This window comes from Coregonus lavaretus, assembly GCF_964263955.1.
Source record: "Coregonus lavaretus genome assembly, contig: HAP1_SCAFFOLD_428, whole genome shotgun sequence".
Taxonomy (NCBI): domain Eukaryota; kingdom Metazoa; phylum Chordata; class Actinopteri; order Salmoniformes; family Salmonidae; genus Coregonus; species Coregonus lavaretus.
This window is the reverse complement of record NW_028156883.1, coordinates 296,718-317,860: the sequence shown is the minus strand read 5'-3', so window position 1 is coordinate 317,860 and position 21,143 is coordinate 296,718. Positions and strand designations below refer to the sequence as shown.

Below are 21,143 nucleotides of genomic sequence, written 5' to 3'. Positions count from 1 at the left end.
TGTATATATCTCCCTCTCTCTGTATATCTCTCCCTCTCCACCTCTCTGTATATCTCTCCCTCTCCACCTCTCTGTATATCTCTCCCTCTCCACCTCTCTGTATATCTCTCCCTCTCCACCTCTCTGTATATCTCTCCCTCTCCACCTCTCTGTATATCTCTCCCTCTCCACCTCTCTGTATATCTCTCCCGCTCCCTCTCTCTGTATATCTCTCCCTCTCTCTGTATATCTCTCCCTCTCTCTGTATATCTCTCCCTCTCTCTGTATATCTCTCCCTCCCTCTCTCGCTGCATCTCTCTCTCTCTCTCTCTATCTCTGTATATCTCTGTATATCTCTCCCTCCCTCCCTCCCTCCCTCTCTCTGTATATCTCTCCCTCTCTCTCTCTCTTTCTCCCTGTATATCTTTCCCTCCCTCTCTCTGTATATCATTCTCTCTCCCTGTGTATCTCTCCCTCCCTCTCTCTCTCTATGTACAGTGCATTCGGAAAGTATTCAGACACCTTCCCTTTTTCCACATTTTGTTGTTACAGCCTTATTCTAAAATTAATTTAATTACGTTTTTTTCCTCATCAATCTACACACAATACCACATAATGACAAAGCGAAAACAGGTTTTTAGAAATGTTTGCAAATGTATAAAAAAATAAAAATAAAAAATACCTTATTTACATAAGTATTCAGACCCTTTGCTATGAGACTCGAAATTGAGCTCAGGTGCATCCTGTTACCATTGATCATCCTTGAGATGTTTCTACAACTTGATTGGAGTCCAACTGTGGTACATGTAATTGATTGGACATGATTGGACATGACACACACCTGTCTATGTAAGGTCCCACAGTTGACAGTGCATGTCAGAGCAAAAACCAAGCCATGAGGTCGAAGGAATTGTCCGTAGAACTCCGAGACAGGATTGTGTCGAGGCACAGATCTGGGGAAGGGTACCAAAAAAATTCTGCAGCATTGAAGGTCCCCAAGAACACAGTGGCCTCCATCATTCTTAAATGGAAGAAGTTTGGAACCACCAAGACTCTTCCTAGAGCTGGCTGCCCGGCCAAACTGAGCAATCGGGGGAGAAGGGCTTTTGTCAGGGAGGTGACCAAGTACCCGATGGTCACCCTGACAGAGCTCCAGAGTTCCTCTGAGGAGATGGGAGAACCTTCCAGAAGGACAACCATCTCTGCAGCACTCCACCAATCAGGCCTTTATGGTAGAGTGGCCAGACGGAAGCCACTCCTCAGTAAAAGGCACATGACAGCCCGCTTGGACTTTGCCAAAAGGCACCTAAAGGACTCTCAGACCATGAGAAACAAGATTCTCTGGTCTGATGAAACCAAGATTGAACTCTTTGGCCTGAATGCCAAGCGTCACATCTGGAGGAAACATGGCACCTCCCTATGGTGAAGCATGGTGGTGGCAGCATCATGCTGTGGGGATGTTTTTCAGCAGCTGGGACTGGGAGACTAGTAAGGATTGAGGGAAAGATGAATGGAGCAAAGTACAGAGAGATCCTTGATGAAAACCTGCTCCAGAGCGCTCAGGGCCTCAGACTGGGGCAAAGGTTCACCTTCCAACAGGACAATGACCCTAAGCACACAGCCATGACAATGCAGGAGTGGCTTCAGGATAAGTCTCTGAATGCTCCCCATCCAACCTGACAGAGCTTGAGAGGATCTGCAGAGAAGAATGGGAGAAACTCCCCAAATACAGGTGTGCCAAGCTTGTAGCGTCATACCCAAGAAGACTCGAGGCTGTAATCGCTGCCAAAGGTGCTTCAACAAAGTACTGAGCAAAGGGTCTGAATACTTATGTAAATGTGATATTTCCGTTTTTTAAATATTTTATACATTTGCAAACATTTCTAAAAACCTGTTTTTGCCTTGTCATTATGGGGTATTGTGTGTAAAATTGATGAGGGAAAATAACTATTTAATCCATTTTATAAGGCTGTAACGTAACAAAATGTGGAAAAAGTCAAGGGGTCTGAATACTTTCCGAATGCATTGTATCTCTCTCTCTCTCTGTATATTCCTCCCTCCCTCCCTCTCTCTGTATATCTCTCACTCTCTCTCTCTGTTTATCTCTCACTCTCTCTCTCTCAGTATATCTCTCACTCTCTCTCGCTCTTTGTATATCTCCCTCTCTCTGTCTGTATATATCTCCCTCCCTCTCTCCCTCCTTTATCTCTCCCTCCCCCTCTCCCTCCTTTATCTCTCCCTCCCCCTCTCCCTCCTTTATCTCTCCCTCCCTCTCTCCCTCCTTTCTCTCTCCCTCCCTCTCTCCCTCCTTTCTCTCTCCCTCCTTTCTCTCTCCCTCCCTCTCTCCCTCCTTTATCTCTCCCTCCCTCTCTCCCTCCTTTCTCTCTCTGTCTGTTTATCTCTATCTCTTGTCTCTCTCTGGGTCATGTCCCTCTCGCTCTCTCTCTCTCTCTCTCAATCTCTCTCTCCTTCTAGCTATGTTCATGCTCTCCATCTCTCTTTCCTTCTATCTTTCTTGCTATGGTCATGCTCTCCATCTCTCTCTCCCTCTTTTTCTCTACCTTCATCTCTCTTTCGCTCCACCACTCCCACTCCCTCCTCCTCCTCCTGCTCATCTCCTGTACCACCAGCTCTCTCTAACACCTCCACTTTGAGAAAGAATGTAATGACTTAAATAGCTATGCAGTGATATGTGGGTGTGGGCAGGATCCAGAGAAAGCCACTGAGCTCCTTGTCAAATTTCTGTTGATTTGCCTCCCTGTAATACTTCTTAAAAACTTTTCTACTTCTTATAGGACATAAACATCGTATAACTACTACATGAAGAATTAAGCGGCATCTCTTGAAAGTCCTGTGCAGTCCTTACTGTACCTGTGCCTGTACCCAGCTTTGCACTCTATAATGAGTCAATAATAGATGCGTCTCCTATGCTTATCCTGACACTAAGGCCCTCGGTGTTGAGCTACAGATGTAGGATCTTAATTTGATCACTCTTTTGTAGCTGAGAATTTTCCTGCAGAGCAGGAAAACGCAAACTTCTAGTGTATTTTAGTTTTTAAACGGCTTCTAAAGTTAGTAATTTGATGTGCCCTAACGAAAACTGTATCAACCCCAACACAAAAGTCCATTAATAATAACCCATATAATAAATCACATTTCCTGTTGCTGCAGGATTATTTTCCTGCTGTAGCAAACTGGCTCAAATTAAGATCCTACATATGTATTGGGGATTACCCTGAACACACTGGACTGACCAACATTAAAATGGCGTTTTTTCCACTAATGGAGATGTTAACGTTAACATTTCAGGGTGGCCTATTTGTGTTGTCTGTATTAGTGAGCAGCAGCAACAGTACTCCTGTACTTTAGTTTAAACCCCGGAATAAAATCCCCAACTACTCTGAAGGAAATCTTTCTTTGAGCAGTGAAGACGACGTTCAGGATGAGACAGTCAGAGAGCTAAGCAGCTGTATTAATTCTTCTAATCCTCTTTCTCTCCCTCGCTCTCTCTCTCTCTACCTCCTTTACCCCTTTCTCAGAGACCTCTGTTTTGGTCTCTCATTTCTCTCTTTCCTCTCCTTTTCTAGATCATCTCTGTCTTTCTGTCCCCTTTCCTCTCCTTCTTTGGTCCATCTCTCAAGTCAGTCCATCTCTCACTCTCACCCTCTCTCTTCCCTCCTCCCTCTCTGAGGATGCTGTTGCCAGGGCTGAAGTGAAGTTAGGCTAATCTGAACTGATTACTGTAGTGACAGCAGTCCTCCCCACTGCGCTCCAGAATCCCTCTCTCCCCTCATCACTCCCTCCATGTCTTCCTATCATCACAGCTGATTGCACCTCTCCTTGCAGAAGACCACTCTAGCCAGCCGTTAACCCTTTCCTCTCCATATGGGCCCTGGTCAAAACAAAATAAGTGGACTATACAGTGGGGGGAAAAAGTATTTAATCAGCCACCAATTGTGCAAGTTCTCCCACTTAAAAAGATGAGAGAGGCCTGTAATTTTCATCATAGGTACACGTCAACTATGACAGACAAAATGAGAAGAAAAATTCCAGAAAATCCCATTGTAGGATTTTTAATGAATTTATTTGCAAATTATGTTGGAAAATAAGTATTTGGTCAATAACAAAAGTTTCTCAATACTTTGTTATATACCCTTTGATGGCAATGACATAGGTCAAACGTTTTCTGTAAGTCTTCACAAGGTTTTCACACACTGTTGCTGGTATTTTGGCCCATTCCTCCATGCAGATCTCCTCTAGAGCAGTGATGTTTTGGGGCTGTCGCTGGGCAACACGGACTTTCAACTCCCTCCAAAGATTTTCTATGGGGTTGAGATCTGGAGACTGGCTAGGCCACTCCAGGACCTTGAAATGCTTCTTACGAAGCCACTTCTTCGTTGCCCGGGCGGTGTGTTTGGGATCATTGTCATGCTGAAAGACCCAGCCACCTTTCATCTTCAATGCCCTTGCTGATGGAAGGAGGTTTTCACTCAAAATCTCACGATACATGGCCCCATTCATTCTTTCCTTTACACGGATCAGCCGTCCTGGTCCCTTTGCAGAAAAACAGCCCCAAAGCATGATGTTTCCACCCCCATGCTTCACAGTAGGTATGGTGTTCTTTGGATGCAACTCAGCATTCTTTGTCCTCCAAACACGACGAGTTGAGTTTTTACCAAAAAGTTATATTTTGGTTTCATCTGACCATATGACATTCTCCCAATCCTCTTCTGGATCATCCAAATGCACTCTAGCAAACTTCAGACGGGCCTGGACATGTACTGGCTTAAGCAGGGGGACACGTCTGGCACTGCAGGATTTGAGTCCCTGGCGGCGTAGTGTGTTACTGATGGTAGGCTTTGTTACTTTGGTCCCAGCTCTCTGCAGGTCATTCACTAGGTCCCCCCATGTGGTTCTGGGATTTTTGCTCACCGTTCTTGTGATCATTTTGACCCCACGGGTTGAGATCTTGCGTGGAGCCCCAGATCGAGGGAGATTATCAGTGGTCTTGTATGTCTTCCATTTCCTAATAATTGCTCCCACAGTTGATTTCTTCAAACCAAGCTGCTTACCTATTGCAGATTCAGTCTTCCCAGCCTGGTGCAATGATTTTCTGGAGAAAACAAATTCTCAATTTGTCTGTCATAGTTGACGTGTACCTATGATGAAAATTACAGGCCTCTCTCATCTTTTTAAGTGGGAGAACTTGCACAATTGGTGGCTGACTAAATACTTTTTCCCCACTGTATTTCTCTCAGATTACACAGACCCACAAAGAATTAGAAAACAAATCCAATTTTGATCAACTCCCTTATCTACTGGGTGAAATACCAGTGTGTATAGGGTTTAGGGTGCCGTTCAGGACGCAGACCTGGGCCCGTATCCACAAAGCGTCTCAGAATAGGAGTGCTGATCTAGGATCAGTTTAGCCTTTTAGATCAAAATGAATAAGATTATATGGACAGATCCTAGATCTGAACTCCTACTCTGAGATCCCTTGGCCTCACAGGGAGTCGACATGTTTTGTTCCACATCCCATCTAATTAACTAATCAACTGCTCATCAAGCTTATGAATCAAGTTTTACCGCCGTAGAGATATATTTACTGAAATAAATAATTGTATTTGGTGACGACAGCATAGTTTTTCAATCGTTATGGTCCCGGAGATCCTCAGTCTCAGGGTGTGCAGGCTTTTATTCCAACCCAGTACTAACACATCTGAGTCACCCAATCAACTAAGTAAACCAGTCTGTCAGTGAAGATTAGTGTGAGCTATGTCATGCCTCGTTTCCTGTTGGGTGCAGGAGACTGTTGGGTGACAGGAGAGGCCCTAGCAGTCTAATACATGTAGCCATACCATGATAACGTCCATGTATTTTTCAGCTCCCCTCATCGTCACACCAGAGCGTGGGGAAAAGTTGTGATTAATTTACTGTTGTTTTTCCTTCATATTATGAAGCTACAAGCTTGGCACACCTGTATTTGGGGAGTTTCACCCATTCTTCTCTGAAGATCCTCTCAAGCTCTGTCAGGCTGAAAATAGCTGCACAGCTATTTTCAGGTCTCTCCAGAGATGTTCGATCGGGTTCAAGTCCGGACTCTGGCTGGGCCACTCAAGGACATTCAGAGACTTGTCCCGAAGCCACTCCTGCGTTGTCATGGCTGTGTGCTTAGGGTCGTTGTCCTGTTGGAAGGTGAACCTTCGCCCCCAGTCTGAGGTCCTGAGCGCTCTGGAGCAGGTTTTCATCAAGGATCTCTCTGTACTTTGCTCCGTTCATCTTTCCCTCGATCCTGGCTAGTCTCCCAGTCCCTGCCGCTGAAAAACATCCCCACAGCATGATGCTGCCACCACCATGCTTCACCGTAGGGATGGTGCCAGGTTTCCTCCAGACGTGACGCTTGGCATTCAGGCCAAATAGTTCAATCTTGGTTTAATCAGACCAGAGAATCTTGTTTCTCATGGTCTGAGTCCTTCAGGTGCCTTTTGGCAAACTCCAAGTGGGCTGTCATGTGCCTTTTACTGAGGAGTGGCTTCCGTCTGGCCACTCTACCATAAAGGCCTGATTGGTGGAGTGCTGCAGAGATGGTTGTCCTTCTGGAAGGTTCTCCCATCTCTACAGAGGATTCTGGAGCTCTGTCAGAGTGACCATCGGGTTCTTGGTCACCTCCCTGACCAAGGCCCTTCTCCCCCGATTGCTCAGTTTGGCCGGGCGGCCAGCTCTAGGAAGAGTCTTGATGGTTCCAAACTTCTTCCATTTAAGAATGATGGAGGCCACTGTGTTCTTGGGGACCTTCAATGCTGCAGAAATGTTTTGGTACCCTTCCTGCTGTAGGTCGACGGACAATTCCTTCGACCTCATGGCTTGGTTATTGCTCTGACATGCACTGTCAACTGTGGGACCTTATATAGACAGGTGTGTGCCTTTCCAAATCATGTCCAACCAATAGAATTTACCACAGGTGGACTCCAATCAAGTTGTAGAAACATCTCAAGGATGATCAACGGAAACAGGATGCACCTGAGCTCAATTTCGAGTCTCATAGCAAAGGGTCTGAATACTTATGGAAATAAGATATTTCTGTTTTTTTATTTTTTATACATTTGCAAACATTTCTAAAAACCTGTTTTCACTTTGTCATCATGGGGTATTGTGTGTAGATTGATGAGGGGGAAAAGATAATTTCATCAATTTTAGAATAAGGCTGCAACGTAAAGAAAATGTGGAAAAAGTCAACGGGTCTGAATACTTTCCGAATGCACTATGGCCTTCAAGCCTACACTGCATATTCACACTAGATAAAGACAAAACAACTCGAGCTCTGTGGTTATATCACAGGACGTGAGTGGGCTGCTGCAGGGCAGTGGGTGACCTCATACAGCAGCAGCAGTCGAGGAGGCCTGAGCTCTCCGTGGCTTTCTGCTCTAAATACCATTTTAATTGGAGTGGTCCACCACAGACAGCCATCTTGGCTCATAGTGATGCAGTAGCAGCCATGATGAGTCATTCATAATCAGGATGAAGGAGACTAACTCTCCACCCACAGCCACTCACATCAGGGTGACGTTGGCCCGAATAGGCTAGACTGATCTAAGCTCAGTTTTATATTACTCTCCAGCTAATGGTTATGATTTGGGAATGAGAAAGCTGATCCTAGATCTGTGACTGGTGCAGTATTTGCCATTAGTCACCAGTGTTAATTAGGGTTTAAAAGAGACTTGCCACCCACCTCCCATTATGTAGAGCTCTACACCTTCCCTGCTGTAGGTCGTCATTAATTATATAACGCAACAGACGTTTGATGCGTCCCAAATGGCACCCTATTCCGTATATAGGGCACTACCTTTGACCAGGGCTCTGACTCTAACCCTACACTGAAGGGAAGAATGAGATGTTTTTCTTTTTAATGCTGCTGCTATTCTTAACATTGAGGGGTGGCTGTGAGGACCCAGATTAAGCCTATACTACTCTTGGACTAGAAAGCATGTTCAAAGGGTTCAACATCCCATAATATTTCAACAAGCTACTCCTCCTGGGACCCAACTGAATTTGTCCAAAAATAAAAACTATTGTTTTCATCGCATAAGATTTTCTGTTTGGAGTTAAATGATTCCAGTTGCAAAACACTTTGCTATGTTGCAAAACAAAATAAATACACACCATATTTGTATTTTTCAGATTATATATATATAATTTTTTTTTACAATTTCGAGTCACATGTTCTACTGGAGAGAATAAGCACATTTGTGACAGAGTTCATAAGAAAATAGATCACACTGACTGTTTAAATGTGGGTTCATTCATTGCACATTTAGATTGATTCAATAACATTGTCTCAACATCCAGTCCAGCTGAATATGTTGTCTAGGAGTTGAGAGAAACTAACAACAAAATGAAAACAAGAAAACCACCGCACAATACAGCCTATCAATGCAGTTTATCAGACTAGCATCAAAGATGAGCATCTTAATCTTTACATTTGACAGTAGGTAGTTGAAGAACAATCTTTAACTCATTTTCCTGCACTGCAGTTCACTTTTGCTTGTAACCAACATCTCTATTGACTCTGCCGCACTGATTCTGTCCCAAATGGCAACCTATTCCCTATATAATGCACTCCTTTAGACCAGGGCCTTTAAAGGGAATAGGGTTCCGTTTGGGACGCAGTTTGTCTCTATGCCCAGACTACTGGCTGGAATAATCAATTCCACTCTTATAATCCTGTTCTGTGTGGATTAGAGCAGGACATCACTGACCAATACAATATCAAATCTGGAAGAGGGGTGAGAGATCAGATCGAACTGCTATGGCCACAGTGTGTGTGTGTGTGTGTGTGTGTGTGGTGTGTGTGTGTGTGTGTGTGTGTGTGTGTGTGTGTGTGTGTGTGTGTGTGTGTGTGTGTAACGCAGGGCTCTCAAACCCTGTTCCCGAAGAGCTACCTTCCTGTAGGTTCAGTCCAACCCTAATCTAGCGCACCTGATTCTAATAATTAACTGGTTGATCAACTGAATTAGGTTAGTTATAACTGGGGGTGAAAACCTACATGAGGGTATCTCTCCAGGAACAGGGTTGGAGAGCCCTGGTGTAATGTGCATGTGGTCACTCCACAGTAAGAGTTCAGTAGTGGTCCTGATGTGATGGTCTCTGGTTGTAGGAGTTGTATCGTCCAGACTGATGCCCACCACCACCACCACCACCCTGGCCATAACGCCTGTCCCTGTCTCCCCCCCGGTCCCTGTCCCTGTCTCCCCCCCGGTCCCTGTCCCTGTCTCCCCCCCAACCCCTGTCCCCACCCCAACCCCTGTCCCCTCCCCTTCCTCCCCAGCCTCGGCCCCTGTACCCGCCACGGTCCTGGTATCTGGAGAACAGAGAGCGGGAGAGAGAGAGAGAAAAATAGATGTGGGGGGGGGGAGAAAATCAAACAAATGAACATGATATCCATCCCTGGAAAAATGACACATTATCAAACCAGCTGCTATTGTTGTGCAGAAACACGTCTGGAAACAACGTGAAAGTGTCCTGTTCTTATTATGGTACAGAATAATATGGTAGTAGTTATTAGTCCAATATTGTGTTAAAGATATTCGTGATGAAGAGACAAGCTGCGTTCAGCAGATCAAAGCGGTGTGCAACGTTTGATTCAACAGAAACAGTGGTGTTCTGAACGACCAGTTGAAGAACCATGTGGTTGTGGTAGCCCAGAGGGCGACTGTGTAAGGCGTGCTGCACGAGTTTTTGGAGATTTGAATTGGTCACAGTCGCCCCGCCAACCCCCCTGCCGCTGGTAGAGGAAACGTGTTGATCAGTACAAACCGTCACGCAACGTAGCAAAACGTTTAATGAGCTGAACGCACCCAGTTAGCTAAGGTTGTTGTTGTTTACCTGTTGTCTCTGCCCTGGTTGTGTCCACCTCCACGCCCCCTCCAGTCCTCTACCAGCGGCGGGGGGTTGGCGGGGCGATTCACGTACTCCTGGTACTCTGGGTCCTCGAGAGAAAACCGGTGGGCAAACTGCTCCTCATAGTTAGGCGGCGTTTCTGGACCATCTGCCATTCTACAATGAGAGAAATACCAGACACTCACTACTTTTTTACATCTTTGGAAATACCGGGAAAAGGCAGTGGGTTAGTTTCGCATGTGTTGTTGTTGTTGCTAGCTAGCTGGCCAGGGGTTCTCCTTTTGCAACGGAATCCTAATGAATACACCCCAGATTTGGTTAACGTAATCAACTGTCTGGGACGTTATTTGGCGAACAAAGTTACTTTCGCTTTTCTAACAAAAGCGTGTTAGCTATGTAGCTAGCTAGATATATGGCATAGCTGCGATGCAATCAAGATAACTTTAGTTATGACATTTTGTTGTAAAACCTCTCTTGGTTACATCGCAGCTAAGTATGACATAAAATAATAAACTGTGAAGACAAAATGTAAGCAATTACCTGTCAATTGTATTTATTCAGCAGACAACTTCGGCATGTACGACTGGACAAATGTTGACAACAGTGCCATGCCAAAAACGTTCCCCTAACAACACGCTACCAATATCATTGGTTCCGGATCTCGCGCGTGCGCCTTTTTTTTCCAGAAACAGTCAAGACATTTTATTTATAGACTTCGCCAACGCCAACTGTTAGCAACAAATCGTTCCTACATATTACTTAAGTGTGAACGGTCATCATCAGAGGTAGGTCAAATAATAAGAACTTGACATTGAACCCATGATGGTTGCAGAGAAACAAATCAAGCACCTGCCACCTGAAGTTTGAAATTGGCGTGGAATGTGACTTGAGGTGGGGGTCAGTTCGAACAAAGCCTGAATCAGAAAAAAACAGCCGAAAACCAGCCTCGTCTCCATCTATAAGACATGTAAGTGCAGAGAATAGTAGGTCATTGCCTATCAATTAGCCTATGCCTACATGCATTTTATTGTAATTTTGGGCCTAGGTCTATCACTGCAGAACGACATCAAATCAATGCAACCCGTTTAGCCTAGGGTATTTGCACAGTTTGAAATAAAGGCCTATTGTTTCTTGTGAAAAGTACATTTTAATTTTGTCACAAATAGGCTAAAAGGCCACTTCTCTCTCACTTTTCCCCTGAGAATAGGCGATGAAATAGACCACAGTGTAACTTCATATCCCTGGCTCTTAGAACGCTGTAGAAAGGAGATCTGTGTGTGGGAGGTAGGACTGTTGAGAGCAGGTGGAAGCCGCACAGTGTCGCTCCTGCTGCTCTCTGCTGCTTTCTGTCTGCCTCTCACGAAACACAAACCCATTGGGGATAGATCTGAGAGAGCGCAGATCCGAGGCAAGGCAACTCCAGCGCAGCAGTCAAGGAATATTCAGCGAACATTATAACTTATTTTTTGAAAGCAAGGTGTTTTTTTTAAATCAGCCTTGCGGTTGCGGAAAGAAGACACGGTAACGGGTGGATCATAGGTTGTTACCTCGTCTGAATAAATAAGTTAGTCTAATGAAATGGGCATGAGGTTTTTCTGTGGTCGCCAGAGTGAAAGCTTGACTAGCAGGAGAATCGAAACGCCGCTCGGCTCATGAGGAGTGCAGGGATCATATTTCTCTACTCTCTCTGATCGCATTACTTGCTCGTAGCCGAGGCACTGGAATGGACTTATCCAATAACTAATGCCAAGACTGGATCTATTTTAATAACATTGTTTGTTTTTTTGAAGTTCGCTTCTCCAAACGTTTTTATAATTGAAGGGTTGTCCCAAAACTCCGCGGCAATGGGGTAAGTACAGAAGGCACCGAAACAGCATGTAACGTTATGACACCTGCTTTCTGACTATATAAAACGTCAGTTATGTGTTTGAGCTTTATGCATATGCCACCCTACCCTTATTTTTTTATAGGGTTAGAATAGAATGTGTGAATAATTAAAGAATAACAATAATCGTTTCAAAAGCTTGTCTTGGCATTGAAAGCGTACCCGTGCGTGAAGTGTCCCTGTGCGCTGCGGGCGCGCACGGCTCGCCAGAGGTGATACGGTGGAGAATGACTCCCTCTCCAAACCCTTCAGTGTGATATCTTATCTCCAAAACGTGTCTGATAGCATTTGAGCCTTGTGCCAGAGAGAGAGACGCACATTTTAGATTTTACCAGGACAAGGTGCAAAACTGGTTCCCATGTAGAATTATACATTTACATTTTTACATTTTAGTCATTTAGCAGACGCTCTTATCCAGAGCGACTTACAGGAGCAATTAGGGTTAAGTGCCTTGCTCAAGGGCACATCGACAGATTTTTCACCTAGTCGGCTCGGGGATTAGAACCAGCGACCTTTCGGTTACTGGCACAACGCTCTTAACCACTAAGCTACCTGCCGCCCCAAAAAGTCTCAAAAAGCCAAACAGTGTCACTTAATGATTGACATATTTAGATTTCTAAGGAAGCCTGTAGGCTAATGACAAATATTACTATTTTAAACCTCTTAGAAATTAACAAGATACATATGTTACTTTCCTCCCAGTTATTTGCTACACCATATAGATTGCATAATGTGCCATAGGCCTATCGGAGAGGTCATCCTATATCGAAGTGCACACTGCATAGGCACTTAATTCTGTCGGATGTTATTTTCAGTCCTATTTTACAGTGTTTACTTTATAGTGTATATAGTGCAAACACTGTTATGTCAGTATTTGTATTTATTATGGATCCCCATTAGCTGCTGCCATGGCGTGTTTGCCGTCTCTTTTGCCTCATCCCTCTCAACTATACCATTTTTCAATTCCTCATCAATCCATGGGGATTTAACAGTTTTTACAGTCATTTTTGCTCGTCATGTTACACAACACAGACCAACAAATATTCTTCACATCATCAACATAGGAATCACTACAAAACGTATTGAATGACCTCTTATACACAATATTAGGCCCAGCCTTTGGAACTTTGGTTTTCCTAGATATGGCTACTATATTGTGATCACTACATCCAATGGATTTGGATACTGCTTTCAAACAAATCTCTGCAGCATTAGTAAAGATATGATCAATACATGTTGATTATTTAGTTCCTGTACTGTTTAACTACCCTGGTAGGTTGACTGATAACCTGAACCAGGTTGCAGGCACTAGTTACAGTTTGAAGCTTTCTCTTGAGTGGGTAGCCTGATGAAAGCTAGTCAATATTTAAATCACCCAGAAAGTATACCTCTCTATTGATATCACATATATTATCAAGCATTTCACACATGTTATCCAGATACTGACTGTTAGTACTTGGTGGTCTATAGCAGCTTCCCACCAGAATGGGCTTTAGGTGAGGCAGGTGAACCTGTAGCCATATTACGTCAACAGTATTTAACATGAGAACCTCTCTAAGCTTTACAGGAATGTGGTTCTGAATATATATATATATATATATATATATATATATATATATATATATATATATATATATCGCAACACCGCCCCTGTTGGCATTTCTGTATTTTCTGTAAATAAACTTGTATTGCTACCACTGTATCATCAAAAGTATTATCTAAGTGAGTTTCAGAGATTGTCAGAATATGAATGTCATCTGTTACTAGCAAATTATTGATTTTATGAACCTTGTTTCTTAAGCTACATATGTTAACGTGGGCTCTTTTTAAGACTTTTCTGGGATGCTTGATTATTTTTCTTGTGTTACTGGGAAACTTAGCAGAGGTAGACATACTCAGGTTATTTTTATTAGTGCAGGGTGAGCTGCACACAGTGGACTTCCTACTAGGGCACACCACCTCAGTGCTAACAGTATTACTCTGGTTCATAGGCATATGGGTACTGCATAAAATAGCTGTAGGAACAGCAGAGGCATTCAGGGCAGTAAGAGGGACATAAATGAGGTTATTTACATTGTCTTCCAACGCTCCTGGGATAATGTACATTTGCTGAATAATTATGACAACTCAGCGACACAATGGTAGGGATTAAATGAGCTGGACTTGGGGCATTGATAAGTCATTGTCTCAACGCAGCCTTATAATGCTGTGAAGGATCCAGGAACCCAAATGATTTGGGTGGATCCCATCCTCCTTATAAAACAAGCTTTGTTTCCAGAAATTATCAAAAATGTCAAAGAATGTTACACCCACAGAGCTGCAATTGTCTCGTAGCCAGTTATGGAGGGCTAAAAGTCTGCTGAACCATTCAATGCCACGATTTAGAGAGGGCAGAGGGCCAGATATTATGGGGGCGTTTGTTGGTGTCAAGTGGCCAAAGGTGGAATCTCAGTAAGAAAAGTGGCCGAAGGTGGAATCCTCCTGTCAGATGAGATCTGTGTAAGGAAGGATGGATGCCTTCACACCGCTGGCTCAGCTAGCGTGGCTGGACTAGGCAGGTGGAATCTTCCCTGTCATTCCCTCCAGCTCTGCTCTGCTGTGGGAGAATAGAGGTGCCAGAGTCAACTGTGCCCACGCATGAACAAGCCGCCGCAAAGCAAACAGAGAGGGAGGGAGGGGGTGGGTGAGGGGGGGTGGGTGAGGGGGGGTGGGTGAGGGGGGGTGGGTGAGGGAGGGTGGGTGGGTGGGGGAGCAGTGTGTGTGTGTGTGTGCGTGCGTGTGGGATGTGATGTGATGCCCACGGGGATAGAGGGAGTCTCCTCCTATACAGCTCTTAACATTAGATATACAGTGCCTTTAGAAAGTATTAATACCCCTTGACTTATTCCACATTTTGATGTTACAGCCTGAATTCAAAATGGATTAAATAAAACGTTGTCATCCATCTACACACAATACCCCATGATGATAGTGAAAACATTTTTTTAGACATTTTTGCAAATTAAATAGAGAAATGTCTAATTTACATAAGTATTCACACCCCTGAGTCAATACATGTTAGAATCACCTTTGGCAGCGATTACAGCTGAATCTTTCTGGGTAAGTGTCTAAGAGCTTTGCACACCTGGATTGTTCAGTATTTGCACATTATTGTAAAAAAAAATATTAAAGCTCTGTCAAGTCGGTTGTTGATCATTGCTAGACAGCCATTTTCAAGTCTTGCCATAGATTCTCAAGCCGATTTTTAAGTCAAAACTGTAACTAGGCCACTCAGGAACATTCAATGTCGTCTTGGTAAGCAACTCTAGTATATATTTGGCCTTGTGTTTGAGATTATTGTACTGCTGAAAGGTGAATTGATCTCCCAGTGTCTGGTGGAAAGCAGACTGAACCAGGTTTTCCTTTAGGATTATACATGTGCTTAGCTCCATTCCGTTTCTTTTTTTATCCTGAAAAACGCCCCAGTCCGTAACGATTACAAGCACACCCATAACATGATGCAGCCACCACTATGGAGAGTGGTACTCAGTATTGTGTTGTATTGGATTTGACCCAAACGCAAACACTTTGTATTCGGGGCAAAAAGTCAATTGCTTTGCCACATTTTTTGCAGTTTTACTTTAGTGCCTTGTTGTAAACAGGATGCATGTTTTGGAATATGTTTATTCTGTACAGGCTTCCTTCTTTTCTCTCTGTCAATTAGGTTAGTATTGTGGAGTAACTACAATGTCGTTGATCTATCCTCCGTTTTCTCCTATCACAGCCATTAAACTCTGTAACTGTTTCAATGTTACCATTTGGCTTCAAGGTGAAATCCCTGAGTGGTCCTCTACACCAACGGAGTTAGGAAGGACGCCTGTATCTTTATAGTGACTGGGTGTATTGATACACCATCCAAAGTGTAATTAATAACTTCACCATGCTCAAAGAGATATTCAGTGTCTGCTATTTTTTTTTTTTTTACCAATAGGTACCCTTCTTTTGCAAGGCATTGGATAACCTCCAAGTCAAAAATCATGTTAAACACTATTATTGCACACAGAGTCCATGCAACTTATTATGGGACTTGTTGTGCACATTGTTACTCCTGAACTTATTTAGGCTTGCAATAACAAAGGGGTTGAATACTTATTGACTCAAGACATTTCAGCTTTTCATTTTGAATGAATTTGTAAAAATGTCTAAAAACATAATTCCATTTTGACATTATGGGGTATTGTGTGTATGCCAGTGACACAAAATCTCAATTTTAATCAATTAAAAATTCAGACTAACACAACAACATGTGTCAAGGGGTGTGAAAAGGTCAAGGGGTGTGAAAAGGTCAAGGGGTGTGAATACTTTCTGAAGGCGCTGTAATAGATGTAATGCAGTAGGGTTGTTGTGGTTGTTTAGCTACATGATACAATTATGAGCCTTTGTCATCTGATATCAGTCATTTTAACTGTTTTACTCTGAATATTTTTACTTTGTGGTCTGAGCATTGAGATTGAATGATCTTGATAATGTTAGGCTACTATACTGAAGTATTCATATAGATAATATAAAAAATAAATAAATGCATATTTGGATGGATAGGTAGGCTACTAAATAAATCCCAGAGGGAAAATGGCAAATCATATTTAGGATGTTATGTCTTTTTCTCCTTCTGCATCTGGCCTTTACCTCCTCACGCCAAACAGCTGTCTGCTGGCAAGGCATCTGGCCTTTACCTCCTCACGCCAAACAGCTGTCTGTTGGCAAGGCATCTGGCCTCTACCTCCTCACGCCAAACAGCTGTCTGCTGGCAAGGCATCTGGCCTTTACCGCCTCACGCCAAACAGCTGTCTGTTGGCAAGGCATCTGGCCTTTACCTCCTCACGCCAAACAGCTGTCTGCTGGCAAGGCATCTGGCCTTTACCTCCTCACACCAAACAGCTGTCTGCTGGCAAGGCATCTGGCCTTTACCTCCTCACGCCAAACAGCTGTCTGCTGGCAAGGCATCTGGCCTTTACCTCCTCACACCAAACAGCTGTCTGTTGGCAAGGCATCTGGCCTTTACCTCCTCACGCCAAACAGCTGTCTGCTGGCAAGGCATCTGGCCTTTACCTCCTCACGCCAAACAGCTGTCTGCTGGCAAGGCATCTGGCCTTTACCTCCTCACGCCAAACAGCTGTCTGTTGGCAAGGCATCTGGCCTTTACCTCCTCACACCAAACAGCTGTCTGTTGGCAAGGCATCTGGCCTTTACCTCCTCACGCCAAACAGCTGTCTGTTGGCAAGGCATCTGGCCTCTACCTCCTCACGCCAAACAGCTGTCCGTTGGCAAGGCATCTGGCCTTTACCTCCTCACGCCAAACAGCTGTCTGTTGGCAAGGCATCTGAATCTTCATTCCAAGATTGGCGTAGCAGTGCGGTTGTGTTTTTTTCTGTGTCCTTGTGTAAAAAGCCAGGTTTTTTGTTTTTTGTCTATTTTGTATATATTTCTCAATTTTACTTTTCATTCTTTAACTAAATATACTTTCCTGCAACCCGCCTCACCCAACGTGGAAAGGATTCTATTATTTCTTTATAACTTTTGTCAAGAACCTTAAGCTGAAACTAGTCTAGCTGCAACCGAATGGCTACTTGCTATTAGCCACCGTTAGCGTCTTCACCATTGTCCGTGGCCTACACTACCCACCAGCCAGCTCTAGCTCTAGCCTGGACAATTTGTCGGCCAGTCTGCACAGCGTGCTATCGACCCAGAGCATATCGTATTTTCTGCCGGAATCACTGAACCCTAGCGCTGGATCATCGCAACCAGCTAGCTGCAACCAAATGGCTGTTGTCGTTGGCTAATTACCATTGCCCCTTAGCAAGCACCAGTTAGCCTTGAGCTAGCCTCGAGCCAGGCCCATCTCCTGGCTATCTACCTCTCTGTCAACCGGACGGGACCTCCTAGTGTTGACACGGAGCCCCGCCGATCCAACACGACTGGTTTGCCGACGAAATCGTCTGATGTGGTTTCAACAGGCTTCCCGTTACGACGTCGACCATGAAGATCCATCTGCTAGCCCCGGCCCGCTAGCACACGCAAGCCAGGCCTCTTGCTCGCCAGTGCTGTAGCAGCCCCCAAACTACCTCCGAACTCTCCTATTGCTGTTCACCGGACCTTATGATAACTCAGCTATACAGCTGATGCCTGCTGGACTGTTCCTTTATACGGTACCGCATCCTGTTTATGTTTAGCCTCAGCCCAAACTTTGTCACCATTACCAGCTGTTGTCTTAGCTCTCTCAAATAACACCTGTGATTGCTTTATGCCTCTCTCCCATGTCAATATGCCTTGCTTATTGCTGTTTCGGTTATTTCTTATTGTACTGTTTCATTGTAGAGCCCCCAGCCCAGCTCAACCTGCCTTAGACATCTCCTTTGTCCCACCCCCCATACACGCGGAGACCGACTCAATCGGTGCCTCCAATGATGCTATCTCTTTCATCGTTACCCAACGCTTAGGTTTACCTCCACTGTACTCATATCCTTCCATATCCTTGCCCTGAATCTTTTCTACAACGCCCTGAAATCTGCCCCTTTTTTTCTCTGTACCCAACGCACTAGAAGACCAGTTCTTAAAGCCTTTAGCCGTATCCTTATTCTACTCCTCCTCTGTTCCTCTGGTGATGTAGAGGTTAACCCAGGCCCTGTAGCCCCCAGTATCACTCCTTCTCCCCAGGCGCTATCATTTGTTGACCTCTGTAACCGTAAAAGCCTTGGTTTCTTGCACGTTAACATCCGAAGCCTCCTCCCTAAGTTTGAGTTATTCACTGCGTTAGCACACTCCGCCAACCCTGATGTTCTAGCAGTGTCTGAATCCTGGCTTAGGAAGGCCACCAGAAATTCAGAAATGTCCATCCCCAACTACAACATTTTCCGTCTCGATAGAACTGTCAAAGGGGGTGGGGTTGCAATCTACTGTAGATCGACCTATCCAGGTCTGTGCCCAAACAGTTTGAGCTTCTACTTCTAAAAATCCACCTTTCCAGAAATGTCTCTCACTGTTGCCGCTTGCTACAGACCCCCCTCAGCCCCGAGCTGTGCCCTGGACACCATATGTGAACTGATTGCCCCCCATCTATCCTCAGAGTTCATACTGCTTGGTGACCTAAACTGGGATATGCTTAACACCCCGGCCAACCTACAATCTAAACTAGATGCCCTCAATCTCACACAAATTATCAACGAACCTACCAGGTACAACCCAAAATCTGTAAACATGAGCACCCTCATAGATATCATCCTGACAAATTTACCCTCTAAATACACCTCAGCTGTCTTCAACCAGGATCTCAGCGATCACTGCCTTATTGCCTGCGTCCGTAATGGGTCCGCGGTCAAACGCTTCCTAAAACACTTTAGCGAGCAGGCCTTCCTAATTGACCTGGCCCAGGTATCCTGGATGGATATAGATCTCATTCCGTCAGTAGAGGATGCCTGGTTGTTCTTTAAAAGTGCTTTCCTCTCGATCTTAAATAAGCATGCCCCATTCAAAAAATTCAGAACTAAGAACAGATATAGCCCCTGGTTCTCCTCAGACTTGACTGCCCTTGACCAGCACAAAAACATCCTGTGGCGTACTGCATTAGCATCGAACAGCCCCCGCGATATGCAACTTTTCAGGGAAGTCAGGAACCAATATACACAATCAGTTAGGAAAGCAAAAGCTAGCTTTTTCAAACAGAAATTTGCATCCTGTAGCACTAACTCCAAAAAGCTTTGGGACACTGTAAAGTCCATGGAGAATAAGAGCACCTCCTCCCCACTGCACTGAGGCTAGGAAACACTGTCAACATTGATAAATCTACAATAATCGAGAATTTCAACAAGCATTTTGCTACGGCTGGCCATGCTTTCCACCTGGCTACCACTACCCCAGCCACCAGCTCTGCACCCTCCGCTGCAACTTGCCCATGCCCCCCCCGCTTCTCCTTTACACAAATTCAGACAGCTGATGTTCTGAAAGAGCTGAAAAATCTGGACCCCTACAAATCAGCAGGGCTAGACAATCTGGACCCTTTCTTTCTAAAAATTTGCAGACAAAACTGGGGTGACACTCTAGATCCAAACTGTTACAGACCTATATCCATCCTGCCCTGCCATTCGAAAGAATTTGAAAGCCAAGTTAACAAACAGATCACCGACCATTTCGAATCCCACCGTACCTTCACCGTTATGCAATCTGGTTTCCGAGCTGGTCATGGGTGCACCTCAGCCACGCTCAAGGTCCTAAACGATATTATAACCGCGATCGATAAAAGAGAGTATTGCGCAGCCGTCTTCATCGACCTGGCCAAGGCTTTCGACTCTGTCAACCACCGCATTCTTATTGGCAGACTAAATAGCCTTGGTTTCTCAAATGACTGCCTCGCCTGGTTCACCAACTACAGTGGGGAGAACAAGTATTTGATACACTGCCGATTTTGCAGGTTTTCCTACTTACAAAGCATGTAGAGGTCTGTAATTTTTATCATAGGTACACTTCAACTGTGAGAGACGGAATCTAAAACAAAAATCCAGAAAATCACATTGTATGATTTTTAAGTAATTAATTTGCATTTTATTGCATGACATAAGTATTTGATACATCAGAAAAGCAGAACTTAATATTTTGTACAGAAACCTTTGTTTGCAATTACAGAGATCATACGTTTCCTGTAGGTCTTGACCAGGTTTGCACACACTGCAGCAGGGATTTTGGCCCACTCCTCCATACAGACCTTCTCCAGATCCTTCAGGTTTCGGGGTAGTCGCTGGGCAATACGGACTTTCAGCTCCCTCCAAAGCTGTTCTATTGGGTTCAGGTCTGGAGACTTGCTAGGCCACTCCAGGACCTTGAGATGTTTTAGATTCCGTCTCTCACAGTTGAAGTGTACCTATGATAAAAATTACAGACCTCTGCATGCTTTGTAAGTAGGAAAACCTGCAAAATCGGCAGTGTATCAAATACTTGTTCTCCCCACTGTACTTCTCAGATAAAGTTCAATGTGTCAAATCGGAGGGCCTGTTGTCTGGACCTCTGGCATTCTCTATGGGGGTGCCAGAGGGTTCAATTCTCGGGCCGATTCTATTCTCTGTGTATATCAATGATGTTGCTCTTGCTGCTGGTGACGCTCGTATCCACCTCTATGCGGACGACACCATTTTGTATACATCTGGCCCTTCATTGGACACTGTGTTAACAAACCTCCAAACGAGCTTCAACACCATACAACACTCCTTCCGTAGCCTCCAACTGCTCTTAAACACTAGTAAAACTAAATGCATGCTCTTCAATCGAACGCTGCTGGCACCCGCCCACCCGACTAGAATCACTACTCTCGACGGGTCTGACCTAGAGTATGTGGACAACTACAAATACCTAGGTG

The 21,143-nt window shown here is 44.5% G+C and overlaps 1 protein-coding gene across 1 annotated transcript in view; it reads left to right on the top strand.

Moving 5' to 3' along the window:
- Positions 1 to 11,415: 11,415 nt before the first annotated feature.
- LOC311119607 (homer protein homolog 2-like) overlaps positions 11,416 to 21,143 on the top strand; it is a gene marked incomplete at its 3' end in the record, with an annotated part of 65,331 nt that continues 55,603 nt past the window's right edge. The window contains exon 1 of the mRNA XM_084194285.1: positions 11,416 to 11,725. Within this exon, the coding sequence (XP_084050411.1) occupies positions 11,721 to 11,725 (5 nt within the window). The 5' untranslated portion in view covers positions 11,416 to 11,720. The remainder of the gene's footprint in view (positions 11,726 to 21,143) is intronic.